Genomic DNA, 19,083 nt, shown 5'->3' with positions numbered 1-19,083 from the left:
TCTGTAAAACAATTAGTAATGATATAATTAAGATGTCGTCTTTATATAGGCTATCTGTAAAACAATTAGTAATGATATAATTAAGATGTCGTCTTTATATAGGCTATCTGTAAAACAATTAGTAATGATATAATTAAGATGTCGTCTTTATATAGGCTATCTGTAAAACAATTAGTAATGATATAATTAAGATGTCGTCTTTATATAGGCTATCTGTTAAACAATTAGTAATGATATAATTAAGATGTCGTCTTTATATAGGCTATCTGTAAAACAATTAGTAATGATATAATTAAGATGTCGTCTTTATATAGGCTATCTGTAAAACAATTAGTAATGATATAATTAAGATGTCGTCTTTATATAGGCTATCTGTTAAACAATTAGTAATGCTATTTGTGGTAAATTTAGCTCTATATAAAGTTTATGAATTGGTATCTCAAACGGTGTCAATGTTATAATTGATTCAAATAAATATTTCCTTGTATAAAACAATAAAAATATTATTAAAGGTAAAATTAATAAGTTTTCTCTTCCGTATTTGTAGAATAGAGAAACAAACCAGAAAACAATCAACATGTCTTTCCTTTTTTATCTTCCTTTTTATTCATTTAAAATTTGAATCCAAATCTGTTTAACTATTTTCACTATCAATGTATGTGTCACATCATATTGTAATTTAATGAACAATAATCTATATTTAGACCAAACTGCTAGAATAATAGCAGGTAAAGTTTTAATCAATTTTAGGACAATAATATGAAATTACAATAAAAAATTCCAATCTTTTCTTTCATTTCTTCAGTTCCCTTTTTTTAGAATATTAATCCCATTAGAGTGTGGTGTTAAATATGAAGTTTTTCGGGGCCCCCTCCAAAAGTTGTAAAATAACCCCCCCCCCCTACTTATAGCTTTTATACCTGCTAAAGATATTTACTGTTTCTAGTTGAACTCATCAAGAATATTTATATTAAAATAAGGTATTTTGAAAGAAGTGTTACATATATTTATACATAAATTGTTTGGATGTAGATTCCAGAAGCTGTCTGTAGAAAAGGCAACCCAAAGAAAAGGATAAATGAAGTAATTTGTGAGAAAGCATTACAACAGTCGAAAATGCTTAACCTGAAAATCGAGTTGCAAGATTGACTTTATCTCTGGTGGAAGAATTCTTTTTGAAACAATCTGGGTCCAAAACCACTTGGGGGGGTGGATGGCTGAATGGTTAGCGTGCGCGCGCTGTATCATACATTCTGTCATTGAGTCAACTGGCGTGGTTTCGAATCCCCGGTTGTACGTGGCAAGGAGTAGGGTCACCTGTCCAACCTCGTGGGTTTTCTCCGGGTCCTCCGGTCCCTTCCACTGCTAAAGACCCCTAAACGCAAGCGAATTATGTAAATAAAGTTAAACCATATGTTAGTCCCGGAGTGACCTAGTTTGTGTCGAGTGGACGTTAAACCCCATTTCTCTCTCTCTCTCTCTCTCCAAAACCACTTGGCTATGAGTAGTGGCATGTGCTCGTTATAGAACAGCTTATACCACTTCTAGATGTTCAACACATATATCACACACAAATTGCGGCGCATAGGATATTATAGCAAATACCTTATATAACAATGTGTGTCGAATGTAATAAATAAAAAAAATCCTTCAGTACAAAAGAGTTAAGTTTTAAAAAAAAAAGAGAAAAATTAACAAATATTTACCTAGACTTGACGAATTAATATACTTGTACATAAGAATATGTAATTGAATACGACTGAGTTAATATATTACAGAGAGACATGTAAAGATAATATATTATACCTACTCAGTTATACAACATGTTGTTGGGCATTTATTCATTCTAATCTCTAATTTATAGTCTTACAAACAGCATGTATAAAAACCCTGTATAGGAACCCTAATAGGTTCTAATATTCAACAAGGGAGTCAATATAACAAGGGGATTTGGGGGTCGTATATAGTGTTCGCCGGGCTGTATAATTTAAACTATATTTGCATTTTAAATACGTAAATTGAGATGACTAAAATATCTTAATAATAAATTCATAATATTCTAAAAACATATCAAATACCCTTCTATATCTGGCCAACCAAATAATACAAATTTGAAACTGTAACACGCCATAATACAAATAGAATGGATGGAGTTTAACGCCCTACATTTCTGGCTAATGAGAGAGAGAGAAAGATGGGGTTTAACGTCCACTCGACACAAACTAGGTCATTTCGGGACTAACATATGGTTTAATTTTATTTCAATAATTCGCTTGCGCGTAGGGGTCTTTTAGCAGTGGGAGGAAACCGGAGGACCCGGAGAAAACCCACGAGGTTTCTGGCTAATGAAGGTGGGCTGAAGCCATGCAATGTGCTGTGAGAGCAATTAGTAGTTACAGAGGTATTACGGCTTACACTTACATCGATTAAGTGATCTTTAATTATAACTGGACCTCGGTTTACGTACCATCGGACCTCGGGCCTCGGTTTACGTACCATCCCACCAACTAGCCCCCCCCCCCCCCCCCAGCGCCTTGCACCACTAACAAGTGGAAACCTGGCTGAAAAATCCCGATGAATTTTCTCGGTGAACACCGGAATCTAAATCGACACTTCTTGGTTAGTCACTGTCATCATTAGCCCCGGACGTTAAACCCCATTTCATTTCTATTTCTTTCCATGGCTATAGTAGTCCTGTGTTATACTCACTGAGTCACAAAGGCTCCCATTTAGACAGAGCTACAGAAAGTTTACCGCCTAATTCAGTGTGTCCCCATATCCAGGCAAAGAAAGAAATAAAGGCATACCTGAAGACAAATTAATTGATGGTACCAGGTAGTAGACAGATCAGATCTGCCTGGAACCAAATCAACAAATGTTAAATTTTTACCTATTAATATCGCAATCTTCTCAATGATAATTGCCCTTTCAGAGGCGCGGACTGCCCTTAATCAGTTAGAATATTGATGAAAGGGCTGTCAATTGTTCGGTCATGGTTAAAACCAAAATAGCGCAGGACGTGTGTAAGTCCATCGAATATAGCGCAGGGCGTATGTATGTCCATCGAATATAGCGCAGGACGTGTGTAAGTCCCTCGAATATAGCGCAGGGCGTGTGTAAGTCCGTCGAATATAGCGCAGGACGTGTGTAAGTCCATCGAATATAGCGCAGGACGTGTGTAAGTCCGTCGAATATAGCGCAGGACGTGTGTAAGTCCATCGAATAAGGAGTGTCCATGGGGGGGGGGGGGGGGAGGGGGTATTTGGAATTCCTAAACACACGGGGATTAAACCAAATTACAATGTCGAGACTAACATCTTAGATGAGGAAAGAATCCACATTTCAATGAAGATATTAAAAAACAACAACATAGAATAAATGCAACATTGTCTTGGCATACTTCCTGTATATTGACCTCGTGCAGTGTGAGGGCGTGAGTATTATAGGAAATATGTTGAAGTTAATTTTAAGGTCAAACAATAAAGTATGTTATTTCCCGCGGCCTTCAAGTGTGAGACTTTATAATTTAACTATATTTAACTAGAGTCAACGTACTCTTTTATTGTCGACATATTTCTCCAGAAGATTTTTATTGTCATCAAAAACATCTAAAAACATGTTTTATATTCTTCAATTAAATAAATAAAACACTTTAAAATATTTATGTGGCATTTAATATGAAATATGAAAAAAAACATTTAAAAAAAAAAAAAAAAAATGTATCAACGGATTTCTATAGAATTTTTTTTTCGCTTTTCTGAAAGAAGAATTGTTGAATAGCATAACGTGTATAATGTCCATATGGTATATTTGTAGATGAAAGGCGGTATTGTATAATAGACGTGAGATAGATAGATTATAACCCCCCTATGGATATCAAAACACATAAAGAGGTATATATTAATGACTTCTGTAATAAACAACTGCCTATTCAAAGTCAACATGGCTGAGGGTTTTTTAACCTGCGGCGTGAGATGGTCAACAAGAATTGTTTAAAAACGGCAATCATCTAGGAAGAATATAATTACAATAAAAATGAGATTTATAGAAATGAAACGAATGGTCCCTTGTTGAAGGTGACTTGTGGAATGTGAGGCTTTATAGCTGATTAGAAAACTTTCCTATATCATATACATTCAAAGTTCGAAGAGTTTAAACATACATTATGAAAGAAGTGAATCTGCCTAATGCAGGTCTTACTTTAGGCCTGAAATGTTATCTAAATTATTAATTATTAGACATTAATTAACAAAACAAGACAATAATCAGCTCTCGGTGCCATCGGATACTCGAGATTTTAACTAGATTAGAACGCTTCGCCATTTAAAAATTTAATTTAAAAATGGAAAAGCGAGGCTAAGTCTCGAATATATCAGGGCCCTGGTTACAACTATGCACACATCTTGTCAAAACTACTAACAGTAATAACTTGGAACAGAATGAAGTAATTTGAATGAAATTTTCAATATTTTCATTTTACATTATCTATTTTTGAGCTATTATAGCAAGAACGCCCAGTTCTTTATTTAAATCTTACATAATGTATCTTTAAGAATTACAGTATTCAAACATTGTATTTAAGAAATGTTTTACGTTGTACTGGAGAAATGTTCAATAACCATACTATAGAATGTTTTAACTTCGTACTAAGACTGGACGCAGTTTGTTTCTTATAAACTGCTAACAATATTGTTACTTCAGGGGTTTCTAACAGCCAACAAATAAACAATAAATACTACTCCGGTCTGTTTGAGACTAGCATCCGGTTAGTTGGTTCTATGGTCAAATACTACTCCGGTCTGTTTGAGACTAGCATCCGGTTAGTTGGTTCTATGGTCAAATGACAGGAAGCTACGATGGTTCAGTGTTCAAGACTTTGGTTCGATCCCATTGTGCCCCCCACCCCTCTCGTCAGTAGTGCAGGACGCAGGCCCTGACAAAGGAAGACCTAATAGTCGTTTGGATGGGACTAAAAAACGAGGCCCGTGTACACGTAAAAAATCTATTAACAGTTGGATTTGATATAAGAGTAGACCGTAGTGCCGATGTCCGGGCAAATTTCCCTCATAGCACACTGTATGGCGTATGCCCGTCTTTATTAGTCCAGTCGGTACAGAACAGTAGGACGTTAAACCCCATTTCATTTCATTTTATTTTGCTATGAATGAGAAGTTTACCTGGAAAATGACATGTCAGTCAACTCATCATCGAATTCCAGCATTCAAGACTGTTTTTTTAGGTATTCGCCCATATGTACACGAAGTCCTTTGATCCAAGCGACTCGCAACACGTGAAAATAAAACATTGAAATGAGTTGGATTTATCACATATAATACTTCGATTAATTATGTCACTTCCGGTGTGGGCAGTGAGAGTACACCGGGATTTTTACAGCGTGGTGTCCCCTTGTCGGTGATACAGGGCGCATCGCTTCGTAAAGAAACATTAGGACGATGGGATGGGATGAAAAACCGAGGTCCCCAGTAAACGTTGGCGTGCACGTAAAAAAACAAATGACAGTTTCATTTCAATTTCTCTGGTAGCACAGTCAATCTGATTAAAACACAGAGCCTATTTCGTTTCGTTTTTTTATAGTTCAAAATTTCGTTTTACTTGCCTTTATTACAGTAGGATCTGGAAGCGTTGTTATATAACCCGTTTTCTGGTTGATGTAAGGGTTTAGTCAATGAAACGGTATGTTGTAGTGAGTTCTTGGCGGGCGATGCACGGAACCTAAGGAATCCTACTAGATACCACTCGAATGACCTCAGACGCGACCTCCCACAACAACCGGTTAGATCTTCATGTAGTAGATGCCATCGAAAGTATAAAAAAAAACGAAACAAAATATTAGATTTGTATTTTAATCAGATTGGTATGGCGCATGTCCTTCTTTATTAGCCCGTTTGGTGCAGAAAAGTAGGACGTTAAACTCTATGTCAATTCAGTTTTGTGAAGACAGATAGGTAGCAAACACTGATTATTTTTAAGATTTATACCATATGTACATATTGACTGGTTGTAGTTTTGATTTATTATTGATTGTTTATTAATATCTCCATATAACAAGAAGGGGTTGGTATTCGATCCTTGTATTATCTACAATTCCATTCCTCTCCTAGTCGGACCGAATTCTCTACCCTGACACCTGTATATAAACCTGGTTGTGACTAATCATTGGTATTAATGTCCAAGGAATTCTCATTCGTATGTTGTTACGAGGTAAATCAATTTTATTATTGTCTGTCCTTTGACTAGATATTTTCCTGATCGGGTTGCCAGCGGCTATTAGTGAGTATTGGGGATGAAAGTAGAATAAAGGTCTTTAAAACACCAAATAATATAATATTAACATACGTCACTGATGGCTCGAAAGGACGAGGCGGTAATTCCGAAATTACATTTAGATCGACGGGTTTCTAGATACAACGCGAGAGTCGCCGTTAAGCCAGCACGACGAAAAAGGCGCCGATCGGCGCCTTTTTCGTCGTACTACCTTATCGGCGACCCGCGACTTTCACAACACGAGAGTCGCCGTTAAGCCACGCGCCGAAAAAGTCGCCGAAAAAATCGGCGCCTTTTTCGGCGACTTGCTTAACGGCGACTCTCGCCTCGGAAGTTTATAGTTAGTTACATGCGCAATGGCTACATTTTACGCACACAGATCACCAAATATTTCTACGCCGTAATGTAGGGCGAAAGTTATTTTTAGTCTTTCTCTCCCTTTCCCTTTTCCCCCTTTTTTGCATGGCGACTTTTGGTGTAGAATCGAAGAAAGGGGTTTGAAAATACATTTTCTGCCAGGTTTTGGTGAATATTCATGATTTTGAGAGGTCGGTTTAGGTTGAAATGTAGGGCCGAAAATTGCATGTTTACTTGTCCCTACTTCCAGCTTGTGTATTTCAAGTTTTTCATGGTAAACCTCATACATGCTTTTGTGCAAAAGTTTGCCACATGTTGCTCCATCTGTGGCAGAAAGTAGGCTAGCCTACAAGTCCTAACTCCTCCAAATTCTCCTCCATTTTATATACAAGACGTAAAATGTAGCCATTGCGCATGTAACTAACTATAAACTTCCGAGGCGAGAGTCGCCGTTAAGCAAGTCGCCGAAAAAGGCGCCGATTTTTTCGGCGACTTTTTCGGCGCGTGGCTTAACGGCGACTCTCGTGTTGTGAAAGTCGCGGGTCGCCGATAAGGTAGTACGACGAAAAAGTCGCCGATCGGCGCCTTTTTCGTCGTGCTGGCTTAACGGCGACTCTCGCGTTGTATCTAGAAACCCGCCGATCTAAATGGACGCTTTCAGCCACCATAGACTGAACACCGTTGTATTATTTATAAACATATTAGTTAAATGTGACGATGTGGTGGTATTTCATCCAGATCTTCATTCACCCAAATAAAAAAACAATTATAGTAATAGATCACTGAAATGTTAAAGTCGAATCGATAAACCCTGGAAGTCGACTCAATGACTCAATAAACCCGAAGGTCATTTCGGTACTAACATATGGTACAGCTTTATTTCAACAGGGGGGTAGGGGACATTAGGCGCGGGGCGAGGCAGGGGAGAAAGGGTGCATTGGGAGGGGGGAGGGGACCCGCGAGGTCATGCAAGCCTGTGACGTCATTTGATTCAAGTGAACGCCTTAGAAAACTGACTCCCGCCCCCTTCATCTTACACCCCGCCACCTCTTTCCCGTCCCCTCCCTCTACCCCGTCCCCTCTACCCCACGTCGTAAAAATAGTCCTCAGGCTATTGTTACGACGATCCTTTCACAGCCCTCCATCGGCGAAGTTAAAAACTGAACAGTCGTAAAAATAGTCCTAACCCTAACCCTAGCCCTTCCCATCTCTTAATTGCTGCCTTTAGTTCTGAAAACGTTGAAAATACTGCTCCTTTTTCAAAGCTGGTGTTGGGGAGATTGGCAGCCATTTTGGAATTCGTTCTGAACTTGGCTCAGATTCGTCGTAACAACAAACACTTTGAATATTTATTGCAATGCGAAATATTTTTTTTAAAAAATCTGAAATATTAAAAAAAAAAATCTGAAATGTTAAAAAAAATCTAAAAAGTACTCAGCTAACCTGATTCGAATAGCATTTGTTAAAATTTCTAGCTCGTTTGTTAAATTACCAGAAAAGGGAGAAACAAAGGACTTGAAATACAACAGCTAGTAAGAAACAAAGATGTTAGAATTTGATGGAATTAATTCTGATGGAATTAATTGTCCACTTGAAACAGTGGGTCATTTCTGTTTGTATGAATAATAAATAGAAATTATAAGTTAAACGTGATGAAACAGAGGTTGACAAAATACCAGACAAATAAAATAATAATATTAACAATAAGTGAAACAAGCTACTAGAGATGTTAATTAACTATAACATCTGAATAGAAACATGCAATAACAATGTTCCTTATAAACCGAGAGAATATAACAAAAGACGTACAACGTATATAAACGTTAAAATTATCTTCATCATTACAAACGATGAAGCTAGAGACATGATTTAATTTTTAAACACTTAAAAATCGAGTGTCATCTTGGGTTGGTTTTTTTTTAAAACAACATCGGCTTGGATTAACCTTATTTTGGTGTTTTGATAATCAAGGTAAATATTATAACATTTATAACCTGATGACCTTTAATATATTTCTGTTATATATGAGCGCGTGAGGTGGTAGGTGAGATAAGAGATTACCAACAGATTATAGGAATATTTGGCTTCTCTAAGAAGAACAGATTTGCATTAAAAACAACTTAAAAAATAATTTAAAGTAATTATAGTTTATGAATAGAATAGAGATAGATTTAACACCTCTGGTCAATCTATTTTTTACCAGTTTTATTTGCCAGAGAAAATTCCAACAGGATTAGAGACAATTTACATGCACTTGATTTTCTGTAGATGTATGATAAAGACGGACATACGTCATGTTTTAAAAAGAGTAGACATAATCTGCCTCGTTACCTTACCATTAGGAAATGAAATGAAATGGGGTTTAACGTCCTACTGTTCTGCTCCGAACTGGGCTAATGAAGACAGGCATACGCCATACAGTGTGCTATGAGGGACATTTTGCTCGGATAGTGGCACTATCGCCTATTCTTATATCGATTTCTAACTCCCAAGGATCTTTTACGGTGCACGCCAATGTGTACGCGAGACCTCGGTTTTCCGTTCCATGCAAACGACTAGACAGCTGTGCTTGTCAGGCCCTCGGTCCTGCACCACTGACAATGCAGGAATCGAACACGCGACCTCTTGGCTAGCCATACCATTAGGATTTTAATATAAAGTTTAATAATATTGAATAATGTCACACTGACAATATAAAACGGTGTACAGGTCGTGTCAGTGAATAAACTTTAACCCTGTGAATGGTATGACAAACCGATCTTCCGTGTATACCCTTAGTACATAGACATCCAAATAGTCCCACACTATGTCCATCTTCAATAGACCTGTAGAACGTTAAAATCCATTTCATCTCATGTCACTTTCAGTCTGGCAGCCATCACCCCTTCTAAAGAAGTTTTATTTATAAATCTCCTGTATCCTATAATGTAATATGCATTTAAAATATAATTTATATTATCGATGACACTGCTTGAGATACTTTGTGCAGACAAAGAAGAAAGTCTATGAAAGCGTGGGTTGGAAATCCCGATTGTAAAAAGGAATATGACCTAGGGTGCTTTGCCCCCTATTCCTCTAGGGTGGTCTCTCCCCTATTCCTCTAGGGTGGTCTGTCCGCTATTTGTCATGGAAGGACACAAATTAAATGAGGAACAATAATTAGACCCTATGTACAGGCTGTCTAATACGCATGTGTCACTATTCTAGGTAACCTCTTATACCACCTAGTGGGGGTATTTGTGTAGGTCAATGTGGTCTGTATAAAATTAAGGTATCACGAAGCTGTGTGAGATTAAGGTATCACAAAGCTGTGTGAGATTAAGGTATCACAAGGCTGTGAGAGATTAAGGTAGCACAAGGCGTGCGCCAGTAGTTAGGTGATGTAAAAGTATAACAGGGGTGTCGTAATAGCCATAATTTTGTTCAGAGACCTTTTCATTTTCCATCCACGGTGCTTCATGTCTGCCTTCTTCCATACAAGGTGCTTCATGTCTGTAACCATGGACTGTATACGTCCCATGTCTGTGACCATGGACCGACCATGTCTGTGACGAGTTGAATTAATACACTTTGTATAATCAGGCGACGCAAAGGTGATGTATGCTCAATGTTAGGAGGGCGAGGGTGAGGCTATGGTTGCATAGTGTTACGCCGCGTCACTGTGGCGTCATCACGTTGTTACCCAGCGCACAACCTATACCAGTATAATGCAGAATACTGGCCGTGACTCAGACTACTGAAATATAGAAATATTTAAATTTCTACGAGTGTTACGAGACATGAAGGTACCATAGTAGTTGCGTAGCCTTTTGCGGCAACTGGCTGTCAAAAACCACTTGCGGAGATACGGGGTGGTGACGCAGGGGTGATGCTATAGTTACGTTAGTGTTACGCTGCGTTAATGTGACCTGACTACAGAGTCTACGCACTACCCACGCCAGGGGGGTAAAGCAAGTCCGTGTGAGCCAAAATTTAGTTCGTTAAATTCCGATATCTAAATGGAATATTCTCGGGAATGTAGATGGAGGAGGTATGTTATCAGATGAGAAAGGGAAAAGTTATTCCTAATATAGTTCCATTTGTAATGACATGTAGGCTACATCTGAGTATATTAAGGGTTACGGTAAGGGTTAGGTCATCAATGCTTATAAAGTATTTGAGATGGTCGTAATTCATGAACACATTATTTAGAAGATAATCTTTATTCGTAACACAGAGCAGAACATTAGGACGTTAAACCCCATTTCATTTTATATGCGTAAAACTGTGGTTATGAATATCGCGATAAAAAGAGTGAGTAATTCCTCACGATCGTCACTGGACTTCAATAGACTGAGTAATTCCTCCCGATCGTCATTGGACTTCAACAGAGTGAGTAATTCCTCTCGATCTTGTTTCATATCCTTATGAAGGGATGTGTCTTTCGGATTTCTTTTGCCGTTATGTGGTTTAACTGATTAGTGGGTTCGCTACTGTCTATTGAAATATGGTATAACTCCGACTCACTACCGAGTTGGGTCCAAGTTCTAGTAGTTCGGAAGAAACGTAAAACCCCTGATGTATGGAGGAATTTCAATAGAGGGTGTGGCAAGGTTAAGGAGGGGCAAGGTAAATAAAATAGCAATGTTATTCGGATTGCAATTACATTCCACGAAAATTAATTTTCTTACAATTTTAATCCAAGATTTCGTATGTACTATAATGCGGTATTTGCCGTTTCAGTGAGTCACTGTGCGTGATGGCCCAAAGAGAGATGGGGCAATGACCCAGCGCCCCTCAATCTGTTCAGTGTTGTGTAGATTTTGTTGTTACTGGCATTCTAATATGTTCATTTCGATATACTCAGGTTTAAAATAAATGGGACCTTTGTGGACTTTCTAAAAAAAAAGTTCACAAAAAGTTCGTTTTTTGTTTTTATTCAGATTTAAAAGAACATCCTAACCCCACGGGTTCCTACAGCTTTTTTATACCAACTCAACATGAGTAGAATCGTTCATGCCAAACTTGAAATATATTTTCATATATTTACAAAGCATCTGCGTCTTAATTATACATTTTTAAAAATCTTTTATAAGTATTTTATGATAATTATATTATTACGTGCCAGTAGGTAAACTGGTAATATCCTCGCCTTTAGTTCTCAAAACGTGTGCAGAACGTGTTGGTTTCTATGAGTTGAAAACCTTTTTTTAACTCTTAATTAAGAATATGCAGCATCTCAAATATCCCACCATGTTAAGTATAAGTTTGTTTGAGAAACATTTGAATTGACAACTCCTCAGAGGGCAGATTGTCTCTTTCAGGGAGCGCTTGTTGGTAAGTCATAATATTATACCTTGACTTTTTGGGGGAATTTCTTAAAGAATTTCAAGACTCCTTTTTAAATGTGAGTGTGCGTGTGTGCGTCGGGGGTGGGGTGGGGTGGGACCGTTAAAATACAATATCTCTTAATTCCGATTGTTGCGATTTGTTTTTAGCTATTTATGATTGGGCAAGGGAAATCTTGACTATGTTGTTTAGCTATAAGTTGGCCATGGTTACTCTGTCTAGACCACGTGATACCGCTAATCAATTGGTTCGTTTTTATTCTATCTACAGTGTATGCTTCAATTTAAAGTCACAATATCAATTTTACTATTAAAAAATAATGAGAAGCGATTGTGCACTATTGAACTGTCGGCTTGAATATTTTAGCAATATTCTAAATATATTAATTTATATTTTTATCTTTCTTTGCTCTTTATTCAAACACATTTTTGTGCGTTTTGTGTTATTTAATGGAGGTTTTACTTACTTTTAATTTGTATTTTTGTTTTTGTGTTGTTGTTTTTTTTAGGGGGGGGGGGGGGATTTAGTTCTCTTTTTTAAAAATATTTTGATTCAAAATGGTAAAGTTTATTACTTTAGTTGTGGTCATCCTTTAATACCATTTATTCCTGGAAAATATTACAAAACACAATTTGAATTTTTTTCTTTTATTTTAGAAATAAATATCTATATTTTCAGGACTTTGGTATTCAGTAACAGATTTCCACGTCAGTCAGATCATTGACCATGGCGAGTAATGGCTCTAGTATAACAGGTCCTCCAGCACCAGGTCAAATCTGTGCTAATTATAATGGCTCCGGCTCCTTGGGTGCTCATTTCCAACTCGACTACACTCTGGCGGACACCACCAAAGTCGTTTGTGGAAGTTTGTCCTTTCTACTTGTTCTGCCGTTTGTATTATTTGAGATTAAATGTTTCCCGATTGGAACCACAACTTCCGTTCTGACCGGCGCTGCCTTGATGGTCATCACCACGGTCCTAACGCAGGAGGATGTTTATCATTTATTAGGAGAGACGGAGAACCTCCGAACCATTTTCTTACTGCTCGGTATGATGTTACTGGCTCAGTTCTTTGAACGCGAGAAAATGATTGGAAAAATTCTGAAGATGTCATTAAAAGAATCTCATTCGTTTGCCAACTATATCTGGAGAGTCAGTCTGGTAACTTTTATCTTTGCGGCTTTGTTTACAAATGATGCGGCTTGCGTTGTCCTTACACCAATCTTCTTAAAATATTGGGAAAAGCAGAAACGAAAACCTGCCGAACTCCAGACCCTTCTCTTGGCCATAGCAACATCGGCTAATATCGGAAGCGTCACTACAATATTTGGAAACCCGCAAATGGCTTTGATCGCTTCTCGAACGGACACCGAAATGTTTAGATTGAGTACATTAACTTTAGTCCGAAGTATCATCTATTTGGGAGTTCCCGCTCTGATTGCATTTTTCATCAATTTCGGATTCTTAATGTTGCACTTTGAAGTCAGAAGCAGACTGAAGATGCGAAAATATGGGATCGCCAGCACCTTCTCCAAAGCCCGAACAAACGATCCATGTACCAATGGACAAAACTCTCCTGGTGAAGATTATGCTTTCTATGGCGGCCAGGACGCAGCTGGACAAATCCAGGATGGTCAAGTGCAGACCTTTACAAAAGTAGACTCTAACAACGGTAACTGTGTGATGGATGAAGTTCCTCTACCAAACACCACTCCGATAACCGACAATGCCTTCGACATCGCTCTCAGTAAATCGAGCACCAAGAGCAACAAGAAAATAGAAGTTGAGCAGCAGTCTGATGTAGCCTATCAGTTTAAACAAAGTCATTCTATGGTGTTTAAAGTCTTCCTCTGTGTCCTTCTAACAGTCGTCATTATTCTTATGTTCATCAAACTGGATGTTGTTGCCTTTGATATAGGTAAGTAGAGTTCAATATAGAGTTCAATATAACAGATTCCCGGGCTAATTCGGATAACGACAGAATGTCGACTCGCCATAATGTAAAGTGATATAAGGTGTTCATAAAAAGGTAAGTATACCCTGTCTCGGGCCCTACAGCCGTCATTATCCCCGTGTTACCAGACGCACCAAGTGGTGTAAGGGGGTACATATTAAGTCAGACTTGATAAAATTATATTTCTAAAACATGTTGGAGTTTGACCTGAATACTCAAACAATGTCTTTATAACCAATTGGGATAAACGTCATTGCTTTGTTGGTGTAGACACGCCGTGGTCTTGACAAGCAGAACAGTATAGATTAACGATTAGTACCCAGGTTGTATTCTTCGTTCTCTTGTTATTGGGTGCGTGGAGTAAGTGTGGTCAATCTTTATCAATGATTCTGATTATTTGATATCCGTAAAAATGAAAATAAAACCGGTAAATGTGAACCCGACACTTAGATATTTTACTATAATTCAATGTTTTAATACAAACACATCAATTTATCTGTTTCAGGTCTAGTCCCAATGGCTGGAGCCACGTTAGCTCTGGTAGTAGACGCAGCCTTGAACAAGAGAAATGCGTCTGTTATTATGGGAAGAGTTGATTGGGGAGTGATTATGATGTTCTTTGGTATCTTTGTTTGGCTTCATGGTATTAACACTACCAGAATTCCTCGATGGATCTGGAAGCAAATGGGTCTGGCTGACGCCAACTTAGATGATACCCAAACGATTGTTATTCTCTGTGTTTTTGTTATTTTCTGTTCTAATATTTTCAGTAATGTTCCTTTGACTATAATAGTTCTAGATCAGTTGGAACCCTGCAAAAACCAATTTGCTCTGGTTTTGTATTTAGCATGGTGCTCTACCATAGCGGGCAATCTTACATTATTTGGTAGTGTAGCCAACTTATTGGTGGCTCAGAAAGCTAGGGAAACTTTAGATGAACCGCTGACTTTTATGGGTTATTTGAAATATGGCTTCGTTTCAACTCTTATAATTGTCATCATTGGTATTCCAATAATCTATGGTCTCTTGTTAATTTAACCAATCAAAATAACTTCAGCATTGAATCTTGAGTAATCATTATCTCCAAGTACCATTTGTGTTTCCCAGTTGTCCAACAGTATCAGTTCGATGTATCCATCTCGGGAGGATGGTATTATATTTGTTGGTGATACGACGAGAGACCTTTTAATATTGTAATTATACCTTGTAATATTGATATTAAACCTATTAATAATGTTATCGGACCTTTCAGTCACAAACTCGGACAATTCAGCATTCGATTTCATTTTTGTCCATCAAAATAGAACCTCTTACAGCAAAAATGGAAAGAAAGGAAACAAGAATTTATGAATTAAAGCATTCAGTTGTTTTGAATAACTTTGAAAGTTGCCCATATAAATAGTAAATGCTGTAAATGCTGTAAATGAGATATCATTGAGGTGACAAGACTAAGGGAATCCGGACACTGTAAATATATATGTATATAGATTTGTGTATATTATAATATAGTTATACTGTTTATTATATACCATGTAATATTCTTTCACGTAAAACAACTTGTTATGTATGTTAAAAATACTGATGTGACGTCATCCGTTGATGTTGGAGTACCATTGCAACGTGCCAATCTTACATTATTTATACATGTACGTTGAAATATTGGACTCGCGTGACGATATCAATGAAGTGCACGTGTCAGATAGTGTCTGTATTTTAAGTTGTTTAATTGTTTCGAGCAAGACATGGCAGTATCATTATATTACCTAATGTCTGGCTCACAACCATTAAACCCCACAGAGTAGTTATTTATGTAGAATAGGCATTGTAAACCCTATATATTTATGTAAAGTAGAAATTGTAAAACATAAAGTAAAAATGTTTGTTTTGTATATAGAGTAGGGATTATTTTGTATATAGAAATAGTTTACAGAAATAAACATATAACATATGCACTGAAAGGTAGTTTTCCATGTAGAGTAAAAGTCACGAGTCACTTTATCTATAATCTTTTGATCGTTTACATATACTATTCAAAAAAAGTAGGGGATATTTGATTTTGGGGGCATAATACTAAAATATGCAAATGACTACGAAAAAAGTCACTATAGAACCTAACAGACGAAACATTTCCAGTTACATGTGACGCCCAAACGCACCAATAGCTACCGCATGGAATGCAGGTGATGCTTGGGATCATCATGGGGGTCCAACCCAAGATTTGCACGACTCTGACTTTGAATGTTACAGTCATTGTGGCATTGAATTCCAGGGTGGAAACATCAGTTTAATTGTTTTAGTGACCAGAAAACAAATTTTGATATGCGTCGGCTTACCCAAAATGAAAGGTTACGTGCCCTTGGCATGCTACAGATCGGCACAACACAGGCGGTTGTGGCGCGGACGATGAATGTTTCTCAGTCTGTCATAAGAAGGCTATGGTCCAGATACCGTGATACACAATCTGTACAGGACAGACCACGCTCAGGTCGACCAAGGGCGACAATTCAAGCCCAGGATCGATTTATCCGTAGCTTGGCCTTGAGAAATCGTGTCATCACAGCAAATCAGATCAGCGCTCGTCTTCAAACAGACACTGGTGTGAGAGTGAGTGGCCAGACGATTCGGAATCGACTACATAGGGGTCACCTTCGCGCCCGACGTCCTCGCGTGATCCCTTGTTTGAGAGATCATCACATTCAGGCAAGACGTCGTTGGTGTAGGGATCGTCAACACTGGGATAATCGACGCTGGAGCAATGTGATGTTTTCAGATGAGTCAAGGTTCACTGTTGATTTTTTGGACAGACGTAGGAGGGTGTGGCGTCGTCGAAACGAGCGCTTCCAAGACGTTAACGTCATCAGACATGATCGATTTGGGGGTGGTTCTGTTATGGTGTGGGGAGGCATCACTGTTGCTGGAAGAACGGCTTTACATGTTGTTGCAGGGCGTGTTACAGGCCAGTACTACCGGGACAACACTTTGGCAGTCCATGTTGTGCCGTTCGCACGACGTCATGGCCGCCGTTTCATCTTCCAGGATGACAACGCAAGATGTCACAGGGCCAGGATCGTTACAGGTTACCTCCAACAACAGAACATCACCACATTACCTTGGCCAGCACTGACTCCCGACCTCTCCCCCATCGAGCATGTCTGGGACATGCTTGGACAGAGGTTATGTCAATGTCAACAACGTCCTGCCAATGTCCAAGAACTTGCTGCTGAGTTGCAACAGGAATGGGACAATCTGGACCAAAATGACCTTAGACGTCTCATTAGGAGTATGCCACGTCGGATCAATGCTTGTTTGGCAAACAGAGGAGGATTTACCCGTTACTGACTTGGTTGTGATGCTGTGGTAACTTTGCTGTTTGACCCCGGGTATCATTTTACCCTTATAATGGTCAGTCTGTGCCTTACTTAGTCTAACGATCATTTGGAATAAATCGATGAATGTGAACTTCATTTCATTTTGTCATTTGTTTCTTCGTCAGTTTCATTAGGTGACTTTAATAACACTTAAAAATCAAATATCCCCTACTTTTTTTGAATAGTATATATCGTAAGTTTCATTTAAATCGAGTAAAACATAGGGGGATTGGGTGGCCGAATGGTTAGTGCGTGCGCGTTGTATCATAAGGTCTGTCATTGATTCCCCGGTTGTACGTAGCAAGGAGTAGGGTCGCCTGTCCAGCCTCATGAATTTTCTCAGGGTCCTCCGGTTTTCTCCCACTGCTGAAGACCTCTATGCGCAAGCAAATTATTGAAATAGAACTGAACCATATGTTAGTCCCGAAATGACCTATATTCTGTCGAGTGGACGTTAAACTCTCTCTCTCTCTCTCTCTCTCTCACACACACTCTCTATCTCTGTCTCTCATAAAAAATTGTGGTCTCAACCCTCGTATATATTTTACAATGAGACGTCAAAATAAGGGGATCATAACCCTAAAAGTTGCGGTCCGATGCACACCAAAAGTTGAGGTCCGATGCACACCAAAGTTAAAAATATCCGAGATATTTGTCATATATTTTAGTTTCATCAGAATTGGCTAAAATATAGGAACCGCTAGATTGTCCACAAACGATTATTAACGGATGTCCTGACGTTCAGGCGGACGGACATGGATGCTAACATAATACGTCCACGTACAGTATAATCACAGTTTATTTAAATTGGTCGTACCCCCCCCCCCCCGCACATACAACTGTATAATTACCGGAAGTAAAAGGAAATAGAATTTTACACCCGTCTAATATTGTGATAGTTGAATTTATAAAAGGAATATCAGTCCAACCAAAAATGGCTCAATTCATTCAGTATTTACAAAGATATAATGAATTGAACATTTTCCCAAATTCGGCATCTTCTGCAGACGAAGTGGTCAAAACATGACAGCGTTACCTGTAATCTTGGTTACCTTTAACCTTGGCTAAAATCATCTGATGCGCATCTTTGTAATCTAGTTGAATGAAAGCCAGGAGATTATCTAGCGTTGATATTTATATTTTGTTTTCTTAATAAAATGTTAAATAATCCAGTTGATTACACGTTAGCGTGAATTAAGCTGTAAAGTTAAAAATTTGATATCTGCGGCTTTAAGAATAAACCAAGGTTGTTGGGTACATTAAAAATATGATTTTTAAAAGTAATTTGACTATTTTTTTCGCGGAAATGGTTTTTGAGGTTATGAGGTTATTAACATATACCACAGTTTACTGGTGTTTTTTTTACTACAAGGTTGTTTCACTTTTTATATGAACTAAAAGAATCAATAATTAAATACATACTACCAGAACGTTAATAAGGTCATGTGTGTATCTGCATTTAAAATTATATCTACCAGTTCTTCTAATAAACGATAAAACTGAAATCTTACAACTTCCCGTAGCCGTTAACTTGTCAAGCAAAAGCCAAGCAAAAACCTGTTCCCTTGTCAAACAAAAGTTTGTTCCATTGTGAGAATGGTTTAATGTTTCTTCAACACAATATATATATATATATATATATATATATATATATATATATATATATATATATATATACAATATATATATATATATATATACAATATATATACAATATATATATATATATATATATACAATATATATACAATATATGCAGTATATACAATATATATACAATACATATACAAT

General features: G+C 37.7%; 1 protein-coding gene across 2 annotated transcripts; it reads left to right on the top strand.

The window, feature by feature from the left end:
* Positions 1-8,478: 8,478 nt before the first annotated feature.
* On the top strand, positions 8,479-15,713 carry LOC126832081 (uncharacterized). Of its 2 annotated transcripts, none has more exons than XM_050562762.2 (3): positions 8,479-8,613; positions 12,649-13,888; positions 14,430-15,713. In XM_050562762.2, exons 2-3 carry the CDS (start codon positions 12,697-12,699, stop codon positions 14,960-14,962), a joined length of 1,725 nt encoding a protein of 574 aa, XP_050418719.1. In that variant the 5' UTR covers positions 8,479-8,613; positions 12,649-12,696; the 3' UTR covers positions 14,963-15,713. The 2 variants fall into 2 exon arrangements, with proteins under 2 accessions (XP_050418719.1, XP_050418720.1); XM_050562763.2 differs by lacking the exon at positions 8,479-8,613 and adding an exon at positions 11,865-11,958.
* The last annotated feature ends 3,370 nt before the right edge of the window (positions 15,714-19,083 follow it).

This window comes from Patella vulgata, chromosome 9 (genome assembly GCF_932274485.2).
Source record: "Patella vulgata chromosome 9, xgPatVulg1.2, whole genome shotgun sequence".
NCBI classification, from domain to species: domain Eukaryota; kingdom Metazoa; phylum Mollusca; class Gastropoda; family Patellidae; genus Patella; species Patella vulgata.
The sequence above is the reverse complement of the archived record's forward strand: the minus strand, read 5'-3'. Positions and strand labels throughout refer to the sequence as shown.

What these genes read in the sequence shown, in the direction of transcription:
- LOC126832081 (XM_050562762.2), top strand. Translation starts at nt 12,697, where the DNA reads ATGGCGAGTAATGGCTCTAGTATAACAGGTCCTCCAGCACCAGGTCAA. An exon ending in TGTTGTTGCCTTTGATATAG is followed by an intron (nt 13,889 to 14,429) that starts GTAAGTAGAGTT and finishes TATCTGTTTCAG; the next exon opens with GTCTAGTCCCAATGGCTGGA.